This window comes from Triticum dicoccoides, chromosome 2B, assembly GCF_002162155.2.
Source record: "Triticum dicoccoides isolate Atlit2015 ecotype Zavitan chromosome 2B, WEW_v2.0, whole genome shotgun sequence".
NCBI classification, from domain to species: domain Eukaryota; kingdom Viridiplantae; phylum Streptophyta; class Magnoliopsida; order Poales; family Poaceae; genus Triticum; species Triticum dicoccoides.
In genome coordinates, this window is record NC_041383.1 from 529,027,621 (window position 1) to 529,040,502 (window position 12,882).

The 12,882-nt window shown below is 42.7% G+C and overlaps 1 protein-coding gene across 2 annotated transcripts; it reads left to right on the forward strand.

Moving 5' to 3' along the window:
• The first annotated feature begins 1,220 nt into the window (after positions 1-1,220).
• Positions 1,221-4,273, forward strand: LOC119367954. 2 transcript variants are annotated; one of them, XM_037633326.1, is made up of 4 exons: positions 1,221-1,801; positions 1,886-1,979; positions 2,399-2,548; positions 4,072-4,273. In XM_037633326.1, exons 1-4 carry the CDS (start codon positions 1,478-1,480, stop codon positions 4,182-4,184), a joined length of 681 nt encoding a protein of 226 aa, XP_037489223.1. In that variant the 5' UTR covers positions 1,221-1,477; the 3' UTR covers positions 4,185-4,273. The 2 variants fall into 2 exon arrangements, with proteins under 2 accessions (XP_037489223.1, XP_037489224.1); XM_037633327.1 differs by having other exon boundaries at positions 1,889-1,979.
• The last annotated feature ends 8,609 nt before the right edge of the window (positions 4,274-12,882 follow it).

The window sequence follows — 12,882 nt, forward strand, 5'->3', positions numbered from 1 at the left end:
CGTGCAAAGAAAATGAAAACTTCCTTAGGCAACATTGTTTGGAATTCCAAGATGCACCCTTGTGCACAATATGAGATCATTTGAACAAACTATGCCATGAATGTGGCCATAAGATTGATCATTTGGCTTGAAAGCCATGAATCTTCACGCATGACATCTCGTTTCTGAGAACACTTTTTTAAAATAATTACCGTATTACAAGTTTATTATTTTTCTTGGAAACTTGGTCACATATAATGACACAATGCGAAGGTTTTGCAATTTTTTGATTTTTTTTTGAATTTTTTATGCCCGTTTCAAAATGCGGTCAAAACGGCGGGCTTGACCGTTCCTAGCTAGTGGTTGAATCTTGGAATTTTTTTGGTGTTTCTATGATTAAATAGATACTTATGTACCTAGAAATAATTTTTGAAAAAAATAAAGAGCAAACTATAAGGTATCTGCAGTTCAAGTTTGACCCGTTTCCAGCTGAATCGACGGCAATTTGTCTTTTTCACCAGAGGTGGATCAAAACTTTTGAGACCCAACTATTTGGTCATTAGTTCATTAAATATGGCGTAGTATTTTAGAAAAATTATTTTGTTCAATTTTGCAATAAATATATGATAGGGCCTTCACAAAAAACCCGATTATTGGCACTCCAAAAATTGAAAAATGATTTTTTGTGTAAAGAAAATAAAACCCCCTCAAATCAACATTGTTTGTCGTTCCAAGATACACATATGAACACAATATTGGGTCATTTAAACATACAACATGAGGCTAATATGTCGATTGTTTACCCGAAATAAGAGGCTATTGATAAATGTGGTCAAATTTGTCGGTGTGAACGTTCTTATCTAGGTGTGAAATCTTGCGAAACTTTTTGTGTTCCTGTGATGAAATAGATACTTTGAGTTGGTAGGATCAATTTTGCAACAAAGAGTTGGTAGGTTCTTTACAACAAAACTGAAATCAAAAATGCATTTTTTCTGCAAAAAATACTTATATTTCAATCAATTAAGACCAATTGAGATGGTCATAAGATTGTCAAAGCTTTTACTGCGTTTTGATTGGTCCGTAGGCTTCTCACGCGGATCACGCATCATACACCGACGGATATATCCGGATCGGACGGCACCCCTCACCCCTCACGGCCTCATCCTCTCACCCTAACCCTATCTCCAACCCTAACCCTCTCCCTCCCTCAGATCTCAATCCGCCGCCGCCCCTATCCCTACCCCCATGTAGCCCAATCCAATCCGCCTCCGTCCTCTACCCAGATCGCTCCCTGCTCCGGCGAGCCCACCATGAACCGTCTGCGGGCGGGGAGCCCAGTCCACGGGCGGCAGCGCAGCGGGAGCAGCACGGGCTTCACCTCCCCGGGCGGTGTCTCCCCTTTCCACCACCGATCCTCCTCCACCTCCTTTGCCGCCTCCCTCCAACGCCCGCACAGCTCGCCAAAAACATAGACGCCGTCGTCGCCGCCCCTCGCACCATGGCCGCCCCCCTGCATCGACTCCCCACACCTCCCCGCCCTCAAGTGGCTCCTGCCCTCCACTACCTGGATCCGCGTCGCCCCATCCGCATCCCCACCCACCTGCTGCCGCCATCCACTCTCGCCGCCCCCGTCCACCACCTCGTACCACGCCGCCGACCACCATCCACTCTCGCGTGCACACGACCTCCTCGCTCTTCGCGACTGCTCCACATATGCCGCCTGATTCCGTCGAGCCCCGGCGTCTCCCGCCACCGCGCAGCACCGCACCGAGCTTGCCTCGTCCCGCTGTGTCCTCTACTCCGGCTAGATCTGCCATGTCCGGTGAGTTCATCCCCCTCCCCCCTCCTTCCTCCTATCTCTCCCTTCCCTCTCTAATCTCCTGTCTTGAATTATCTTCTTTTGTAGCAGCTGAGGAGCGGGTGGGGAAGCACCAACCAAGGCCATGTCATGGAGGTTCTGCTCAGGCAACCCTGCACTGCTTGCAGCCAACGCCGTGGAGGTTCTCTCTCCCCTCTTCTACTATCTTTCTCTGTCTTGCAGCTCCTGGCGTGCTTCACTTTGATTTGGAGTACAACTCCTACTGTTGCTGTTGTAGAGGATAGGTTGGCAATTACTTTGATTTTGGAGTACAACTCCTACTTTGATTTTGGATTACTTGTAACAAGCATGTTCAAACAACTTCTTGGTTAAATAGCCACGAACAGAGTCAATTATTTTTGCAATTTGTTCCACGGATGGGAGTAATTGGTTGTAATGCATCTTCTTGTGGTGTGGTGTTTCAGTTTGATACTACTATGCTTTCTGTTGGTACTTGGTAGTACCTACACATTGAAGTTTAGTTGATTCAGGAAAACTTAACTTGAGATTTTATTTCTTATGATTTACTAATGAAACCTTGATTCTTGAATCTTGATGTAGGTATCCAAACCTCAGAGGACTACATGTTCTATGCCATCTCGGCGGAGTACCCTGAGTTCAGCAACAAGGAGAAGACACTCATGCTGCAGTTCACGGTGAATCATGAGCAAAAGCTTGTCTGCGGTGGTGGTTACATCAAGTTGCTTAGAGGTGATGTTGACCAGAAGAAATTCGGTCATGTTATATTTATTAGAATATACTGAGTACATTCTGAACCCCCTAATGTGACACAAGTTATATATGCACATGCTATTGTTTAAGTGTTGCTTGTGTATGGTAAATGGGTTGAGCACCCACCGCTGTTTGATGCTATTGTGTTTAGGATTCTATTCCTCTATGCGTGTAATCTCCAGACCATGATCAAGCACACGCACACGGTTGATAAGCATGGAATGATTACTACTAATTAATGAAGTGAGCAGACTTCTTCACATAAAGGAAGATATGTCTATTATTCTAAAAGTGTTCCTGATCTGCCTCATACACCTTTGTTTTAGTAATATAAACAAATAAAATAAGATTGTTTGCATACAATAAGATTGGTGATGCTAGATGTAGTGACTGTGATCTACTGCTACACGTGCTACTGCCAGTAGTGCTTGTGATTTTGTTTTGCTCTACCAACTGTGGATTAATTCCCTGGTCACTACTAAGTAGGTGATGCTAGTGTTTAAGTTTCTATACTACTGTTTATACTACTGTTATTCCGTTGGTGTTATGCATATAGGTATGGGATCAAGTACTTTATTTGTATGGTTATTGTGCTTGTCACTCCATAGGTTATAGTGATTCTAACACTGTGTACTAGTAGAAATTTAATCTAATGACGACGGGACATGCTCTCTTTTCTTTATGCTGTGTTAGGATACCGTAAATGTAGGCCGCCGACAATCATATCATAGTCTCAGTCAGTTCATTTTCTCTATGGGGAATGAATTCTTAGCTGCTGCAAGTTTGGCAAATAGACAGCGTACTCGTTTTTCTGTGTAAACATAGTTAGCACCTCTGGTTTTGAAGTAGTTCCTTACTTACCTCTGTGTAAACTGAATTTGGTTCAGTTAAAAAACTGCACTACCTGACAGTTTTGGGCAGCGAGCTTCTAACTAAAAAACGAGTTCATTATGCTCATAATTTCAAGTTGGCCTCTACATATGAGTTGTAAAGCATGTTCTAAGGTTTTCGTAGAGTGCTTATTTGCTTTGTTTGGATGTACGGTTTGAGAGCGGCCATCTATTTAGTTTGCTGTTCAGAAATATAGTATAGTTTTTAAAAGCAACCAATTCATGATAAGACTTGGTGAGGCTGATGCACATAGCTACTTTAAAAGTACCTTGTTAACAGTGTTGAGGACAAGCTAAATCCTGTATCAGGGTCCTGTTCTTGTAAACATTATGTAAAGCTAAAATTCTTCCGTGTCTTGCTCTTTTGCTGGTGCCACTATACATGTTAGATTGCTAGATGTACTTGTTTCCATCTCAAATTACTTGGGTGTCATTCATATGTACATAAGATAATTGTACTGCAAAAAGATCTTTTATATAAATTCTGTTGGCTAACTTTCCATCTCAAATTACTTGTTTCCATCTCATGTGCCTTTAGTTTTTATTTTAAAAGTATTCGTGTAATATTTCTTATATTAGTGACATACTTTTAATTTTCTTTTGAATGCCCAGATGTTTTGCATCAGCCTGTCATTGCTAAGGAAGAAGCAGTACTTGAAGAAGCAGACTACATGTTTTCTTGTTGTGAAGCACTAGATAGTTCTATTTATTCTTTCATGTTCTAGAGTATTTCAGCAGCTGAATGCTTGAATACGTAATGTTGTAGGTTGCTTGGATCTGTATAAAATACGGATGTGATGGAAATTTGTAGAATGTGAGTTTTGAGATATTTTTGTAATATTCAGCTAATTGGTGGTGATTCATATTGTTATTCAAACTGGTTTGAAAATGTTCGTTAAATGGGCTGGAGTTGTACCTTAAAGAGGCCAATGATCAAATTATATTGGACAAATATTTTGGGCAAAAAATGAAACAAAAATAAATGAATGTGGATTGGACAGGAAAGAAAAAGCCTGAAAAATATTGGGCTGGACTCATTTGGTTAAACATAATTTGGGAGAAAAAAAAAGATAAAAATGCCGAAATGTTGGGCTTGGCCCATGTAGCTACCGAAAATTAACAAGAAAAAAATACATTAAAAGGCCGAATTGTTGGGCTAGGCCCATGTAGAAAATCGAATTGGACCGGGCTAAATCTTGTGCCACATCAGATTGCCACGCTGGATGCCTACGTGGCCTGGGGAGGTTGCTAGCGATCAAAATGCCACAGTGGACATATTTTGGTCATAAACGTCCACGACCTTCTGACAGAGAAGGTCGCTATAGTCAGTTAACGACCCTCAGCTTTTGACCTTCTATTTTTGGTCAAAACAAGGTCGCAAATGAAAAACCAGGACCTTTCAGTGACCAATAGTCAAGGTCACAAGTTGACATATTTCTTGTAGTGGGACTTCGGAAAGGTTCCGAGTGATTCGGGTATTTTTCGGAGTACCGGAGAGTTACGGGAATTCGCCGGGGAGTATATGGGCCTTATTGGGCCATACGCGAATAGAGGAGAGAGGCCAAAAGGAAGGAGGCCCCCCTGGTCCGAATTGGACAAGGGGTGCAGCCCCCTTTTCCTTCTCCCTCTCCCCCTCTTTCCTTCTCTCCTACTCCGGAAAGGAAAGGGGAATCCTACTAGGACTTGGGACTCCCCACACTTGGCGCGCCCTCCTCTCCCTTCCTCCTTTATATACGGGGGCAGGGGGGCACCTCTAGACACAACAATTGATCCCTTGGATCTCTTAGCCGTGTGCGGTGCCCCCCCTCCACCATAATCCACCTCGATAATATCGTAGCGGTGCTTAGGCGAAGCCCTGCATCGGTAGAACATCATCATCGTCACCACGCCGTCGTGCTGACGGAACTCTCCCTCAAAGCTCGACTGGATCGGAGTTCGAGGGACGTCATCGAGTTGAACATGTGCAGAACTCGGAGGTGCCGTGCGTTCGGTACTTGATCCGTCGGATCGTGAAGACGTATGACTACATCAATCGCGTTGTGCTAACGCTTCCGCTTTCGGTCTACGAGGGTACGTGGACACACTCTCCCCTCTCGTTGCTATGCATCACCATGATCCTGTGTGTGCGTAGGAAATTTTTTGAAACTACTACGTTCCCCAACAGTGGCATCCAAGCCTGGTTTTATGCGTAGATGTTATATGCATGAGTAGAACACAAGTTAGCTGTGGGCGATACAAGTCATACTGCTTACCAGCATGTCATACTTTGGTTCGGCGGTATTGTTGGATGTAGCGGCCCGGACCCACATTATGCGTACACTTACGTGAGACTGGTTCTACTGACGTGCTTTGCACACATGTGGCTGGCGGGTGTTAGTTTCTCCAACTTTAGTTGAACCGAGTATGGCTATGCCCGGTCCTTGAGAAGGTTAAAACAACACTAACTTGATGAAATATCGTTGTGGTTTTGATGCGTAGGTAAGAACGGTTCTTGCTCAGCCCGTAGCAGCCACGTAAAACTTGCAACAACAAAATAGAGGACGTCTAACTTGTTTTTGTAGGGCATGTTGTGATGTGATATGGTCAAGACGTGATGCTATATTTTATTGTATGAGATGATCATGTTTTGTAACCGAGTTATCGGCAACTCGCAGGAGCCATATGGTTGTCACTTTATTGTATGCAATGCAATCGCCCTGTAATTGCTTTACTTTATCACTAAGCGGTAGCGATAGTCGTAGAAGCAATAGGTGGCGAAACGAGAACGATGCTACGATGGAGATCAAGGTGTCGCACTGGTGACGATGGTGATCATGACGGTGTTTCGGAGATGGAGATCACAAGCACAAGATGATGATGGCCATATCATATCACTTATATTGATTGCATGTGATGTTTATCCTTTATGCATCTTATTTTGCTTTTATTAACGGTAGCATTATAAGATGATCTCTCACTAAATTTCAAGGTATAAGTGTTCTCCCTGAGTATGCACCGTTGCGAAAGTTCTTCGTGCTGAGACATCACGTGATGATCAGGTGTGATAGGCTCTACGTTCAAATACAACGGGTGTAAAACAGTTGCACACGCGGAATACTCAGGTTAAACTTGATGAGCCTAGCATATACGGATATGGCCTCGAAACACTGAGACCGAAAGGTCGAGCGTGAATCATATAGTAGATATGATCAACATAGTGATGTTCACCATTGGAAACTACTCCATCTCACGTGATGATCGAACATGGTTTAGTTGATTTGGATCACGTGATCACTTAGATGATTAGAGGGATGACTATCTAAGTGGGAGTTCTTAAGTAATATGATTAATTGAACTTTAATTTATCATGAACTTAGTCCTGATAGTATTTTGCAAATTATGTTGTAGATTAATAGCTCGCATTGTTGCTTCCCTATGTTTTATATGTGTTCCTAGATAAAACTAAGTTGAAAGATGATAGTAGCAATGATGCGGACTAGGTCCGTGATATGAGGTTTATCCTCATTGCTGCACAGAAGAATTATGTCCTTGATGCACCGCTAGGTGACAGACCTATTGTAGGAGCAGATGCAGACGTTATGAACGTTTGGCTAGCTCAATATGATGACTACTTTATAGTTTAGTGCACCATGCTTAACGGCTTAGAATCGGGACTTCAAAGACGTTTTGAACGTCATGGACCATATGAGATGTTCCAGGAGTTGAAGTTAATATTTCAAGCAAATACCCGAGTTGAGAGATATGAAGTCTCCAACAAGTTCTATAGCTAAAACATGAAGGAGAATTGCTCAACTAGTGAGCATGTGCTCAGATTGTCTGGGTACTACAATCGCTTGAATCAAGTGTGAGTTAATCCTCTAGATAAGATAGTGATTGACAGAGTTCTCTAGTCACCATCACCAAGTTGCTAGAACTTTGTGATGAACTATAGTATGCAAGGGATGACGAAAACGATTCCCAAGCTCTTCGTGATGTTGAAATCAACGAAGGTAGAAATCAAGAAAGAGCATCAAGTGTTGATGATTGACAAGACCATTAGTTTCAAGAAAAGGGCAAAGGGAAAGAAAGGGAACTTCAAGTAGAATGACAAGCAAGTTGTCACTCCCGCGAGGAAACCCAAAACTGGACCAAATCCTGAAACTGAGTGCTTCTACTACAAAGGAAATGGTCACTGGAAGCGGAAATACCCTGAATATTTGGAGGATAAGAAGGATGGCAAAGTGAACAAGGGTATATTTGATATACAGGTTATTGATGTGTACCTTACTAGTGTTTATAGTAGCCCCTGAGTATTTGATACTTGTTCGGTTGCTAAGATTAGTAACTCGAAACAAGAGTTACAGAATAAACAGAGACTAGTTGAGGGTGAAGTGACGATGAGTGTTGGAAGTTGTTCCAAGATTGATATGATCATCATCGCACACTCCCTATACTTTTGAGATTAGTGTTAAACCTAAATAAATGTTATTTGGTGTTTGCACTGAGCATGAATATGATTTGATCATGTTTATTGCAATACGGTTATTCATTTAAACTCAAAGAATAATTGTTATTCTGTTTACATGAATAAAACCTTCGATGGTCATACACCCAATGAAAATAGTTTGTTGGATCTCGATTGTAGTGATACGCATATTCATAATATTGATGCCAAAAGATGCAAAGTTGGTAATGATAGTGCAACTTATTTGTGGCACTGCCGTTTGGGTCATATCGGTGTAAAGCGCATGAAGAAACTCCATAAAGATGGATTTTTGGAATCACTTGGTTATGAATCATTTGATGCTTGCGAACCGTGCCTTTTGGGCAAGTTGACTAAAACTCCGTTCTCCGGAACAATGGAATGAGCTACTGACCTGTTGGAAATAATACATACCGATGTATGCGGTCCAATGAGTGTTGATGCTCGTGGCGAGTATCGTTATTTTCGGACCTTCACAAATGATTTGAGTAGATATGAGTATATCTACTTGATGAAACATAAGTCTGAAATATTTAAAAAGTTCAAAGAATTTCAGAGTGAAGTGGAAAATCATCATAACAAGAAAATAAAGTTTCTTCGATCTGATCACGGAGACGAATAATTGAGTTACAAGTTTGGTCTTCAATTAAAACAATGTGGAATAGTTTCACAAACTCATCCACCTGGAACACCACAGCGTAATGGTGTGTCCGAACATCGTAACCACACTTTATTAGATATGGTGCGATCTATGATGTCTCTTACCGATTTACCATTATCATTCTGGGGTTATGCATTAAAGACAGCTGCATTCACTTTAATTAGGGCACCATCAAAATCCGTTGAGAGGATGCCTTATGAACTATGGTTTGGTAAGAAACCAAAGTTGTCGTTTTTAAAGTTTGGGGCTGCGATGCTTATGTGAAAAAGTTTCAACCTGATAAGCTCGAACCCAAATCAGAGAAGTGTGTCTTCATAGAATACCCAAAGGAAACTGTTGGGTACACCTTCTATCACAGATTCGAAGGCAAGATATTCGTTGCTAAGATGGATCCTTTCTAGAGAAGGAGTTTCTCTCGAAAGAAGTGAGTGGGAGGAAAGTAGAGCTTGATAAGGTAAATGTACCTTCTCCCGAATTGGAAAGTAGTTAATCACATAAATCAGTTCCAGTGATTCCTACACCAATTAGTGAGGAAGCTAATGATATTGATCATGAAACTTCAGATCAAGTTACTACCGAACCTCGTAGGTCAACCAGAGTAAGATCCGCACAAGAGTGGTACGGTAATCCTATTCTGGAGGTCATGTTACTTGACCATGACGAACCTACGAACTACGAGGAAGCGATGATGAGCCCAGATTCCACAAAATGGCTTGAGGCCATGAAATCTGAGATGGGATCCATGTATGCGAACAAAGTGTGGACTTTGATTGACTTGCCCAATGATCGGCAAGCCATAGAAAATAAATGGATCTTCAAGAGGAAGACAGACGCTGATAGTAGTGTTACTATCTACAAAGTTAGACTTGTCGAAAAAGGTTTTTGACAAAGTTCAAGGTGTTGAATACAATGAGATTTTCTCACTCGTATCGATGCTTAAAGTCCGTCCGAATCATGTTAGCAATTGCCACATTTTATGAAATTTGGCAAATGGATGTCAAAACTGCATTCCTTAATGAATTTATTAAAGAAGAGTTGTATATGATGCAACCAGAAGGTTTTGTCAATCTGAAACGTGCTAACAAAGTGTGCAAGCTCCAGTGATCCATCTATGGACTGGTGCAAGCATCTCGGAGTTGGAATATACGCTTTGATGAGTTGATCAAAACACATGGTTTTATACAGACTTTTGGAGAAGCCTGTATTTACAAGAAAGTGAGTGAGAGCTCTGTAGCATTTCTAAAACTATATGTAGATGACATATTTTTGATTGGAAATGATATAGAAATTCTGGATAGCATAAAAGGATACTTGAATAAGAGTTTTTCAAAGAAAGACCTCGATGAAGCTGCTTACACATTGAGCATCAAGATCTATAGAGATAGATCAAGACGTTTGATAAGATTTTTTAATGAGTACATACCTTGATAAGCTTTTGAAGTAGTTCAAAATGGAACAGTCAAAGAAGGAGTTCGTGCCTGTGTTGCAAGGTGTGAAGTTGAGTAAGACTCAAAGCCCGACCACGACAGAAAATAGAAAGAGAATGAAAGTCATTCCCTATGCCATAGTCATAGGTTGTATAAAGTATGCCATGCTATGGACCAGACCTATTGTATACTCTACCCTGGTTTGGCAAGGGAGTAAAATAGTGATCTAGGAGTAGATCACTGGACATTGGTCAAAATTATCCTTAGTGGAATAAGGATATGTTTCTCGATTATGGAGGTCACAAGAGGTTCATCGTAAAGGGTTACGTCGATGCAAGTTTTGACACTAATCCAGATGACTCTAAGTCTCAATCTGGATACATATTGAAAGTGGGAGCAATTAGCTAGAGTAGCTCCATGCAGAGCATTGTAGACATAGAATATTTGCAAAATACATACGGCTCTGAATGTGACAGACCCGTTGACTAAACTTCTCTCACGAGCAAAACATGATCATACCTTAGTACTCTTTGGGTGTTAATCACATAGCGATGTGAACTAGATCATTGACTCTAGTAAACCCTTTGGGTGTTGGTCACATGACGATGTGAACTATGGGTGTTTTCATATACAAATATGAATATTGATGTTAAATCACATGATGATGTGAATTAGATTATTGACTCTTGTGCAAGTGGGAGACTGAAGGAAATATGCCCTAGAGGCAATAATAAAGTTATTATTTATTTCCTTATTTCATGATAAATGTTTATTATTCATGCTAGAATTGTATTAACCAGAAACATAATACATGTGTGAATACATAGACAAGCATAGTGTCACTAGTATGCCTCTACTTGACTAGCTCGTTAATCAAAGATGGTTAAGTTTTCTAACCATAGACATGAGTTGTCATTTGATTAACGGGATCACATCATTAGGAAAATGATGTGATTGACTTGACCCATTCCGTTAGCTTAGCACTTGATCGTTTAGTATGTTGCTATTACTTTCTTCATGACTTATACATGTTCCTATAACTATGAGATTATGCAACTCCCATTTACCGGAGGAACACTTTGTGTGCTACCAAACGTCACAACGTAACTGGGTGATTAGAAAGGTGCTCTACAGGTGTCTCTGAAGGTACTTGTTGGGTTGGCGTATTTCGAGATTAGGATTTGTCACTCCGATTGTCGGAGAGGTATCTCTGGACCCGGTAATGCACATCACTATAAGCCTTGCAAGCATTGTAACTAATGAGTTTGTTGCGGGATGATGTATCATGGAACGAGTAAAGAGACTTGCCGGTAACGAGATTGAACTAGGTATTGAGATACCAACGATCGAATATCGGGCAAGTAACATACCGATGACAAAGGGAACAACGTATGTTGTTATGCGGTTTGACCGATAAAGATCTTCGTAGAATATGTGGGAGACAATATGAGCATCCAGGTTCCGCTATTGGTTATTGACCGGAGACGTGTCTCGGTCATGTCTACATAGTTCTCGAACCCGTAGGGTCCTCACGCTTAAAGTTCGATGATGGTTATATTATGCGTTTATGTGTTTTGATGCACCGAAGGTAGTTCGGAGTCCCGGATGAGATCGGGGATGTGACAAGAGTCTCGAAATGGTCGAGACGTAAAGATCGATATATTGGACGACTATATTCGGACTTCGGAAAGGTTCCGAGTGATTCGGGTATTTTTTGGAGTACCGGAGAGTTACGGGAATTCGCCGGGGAGTATATGGGCCTTATTGGGCCATATGGGAATAGTGGAGAGAGGCCACAAGGAAGGAGGCGCCCCCCTTGGTCCGAATTGGACAAGGGGTGCATCCCCCTTTTCCTTCTCCCTCTCCCCCTCTTTCCTTCTCTGCTACTCCGTAAAGGAAAGGGGAGACTCCCCACACTTGGCGCGCCCTCCTCTAGGGCCGGCCTCTCCCTCCCTCCTTTATATATGGGGGCACGGGGCACCTCTAGACACAAAAATTGATCCCTTGGATCTCTTAGCCGTGTGCAGTGCCCCCCTCCACAATAATCCACTTTGATAATATCGTAGCGGTGCTTAGGCGAAGCCCTGCGTCGGTAGAACATCATCATCGTCACCACGCTGTCGTGCTGACGGAACTCTCCCTCAAAGCTCGGCTGGATCGGAGTTCGAGGGACGTCATCGAGTTGAACGTGTGCAGAACTCGGAGGTGTCGTTGTTGGAGAACGTAGTAATTTCAAAAAAATTCCTACACACACGCAAGATCATGGTGATGGCATAGCAAGGAGAGGGGAGAGTATTGTCCACGTACCCTCATAGACCGTAAGCGGAAGCATTATGACAACGCGGTTGATGTAGTCGTACGTCTTCACGATCCGACCGATCCAAGTACCGAACGTACGGCACCTCCGAGTTCAGCACACGTTCAGCTCAATGACGATCCCCGGGCTCCGATCCAGCAAAGCGTCGGGGTTGAGTTTCGTCAGCACAACGGCGTGGTGACGCTGATGATGTTCTACCGGCGCAGGGCTTCGCCTAAACTCCGCGACGATATGACCGAGGTGGAATATGGTGGAGGGGGGCACCGCACACGGCTAAGGAACGATCCGTAGATCAACTTGTGTCTATGGGGTGCCCCCTGCCCCCGTATATAAAGGAGTGGAGGAGGGAAGGGCCTGCCCTCTCTATGGCGCGCCCTAGGGGAGTCCTACTCCCACCGGGAGTAGGATTCCCCCTTTCCTAGTCCAACTAGGAGCCCTTCCAAGTAGTAGGAGTAGGAGACAAGGAAGGGGAAGAGAGAAGGGAAGGAAGGAGGGGGTGCGGCCCCTCCCCCTAGTCCAATTCGGACTAGGCCATGGGGGACGCACGGCCTGCCCT

Coding starts and splice junctions, on each gene's coding strand:
- LOC119367954 (XM_037633326.1), top strand. CDS start 1,478: ATGGCCGCCCCCCTGCATCGACTCCCCACACCTCCCCGCCCTCAAGTG. Junction 1,802..1,885: donor GGCTAGATCTGCCATGTCCG/GTGAGTTCATCC, acceptor CTTCTTTTGTAG/CAGCTGAGGAGCGGGTGGGG. Junction 1,980..2,398: donor TTGCAGCCAACGCCGTGGAG/GTTCTCTCTCCC, acceptor ATCTTGATGTAG/GTATCCAAACCTCAGAGGAC.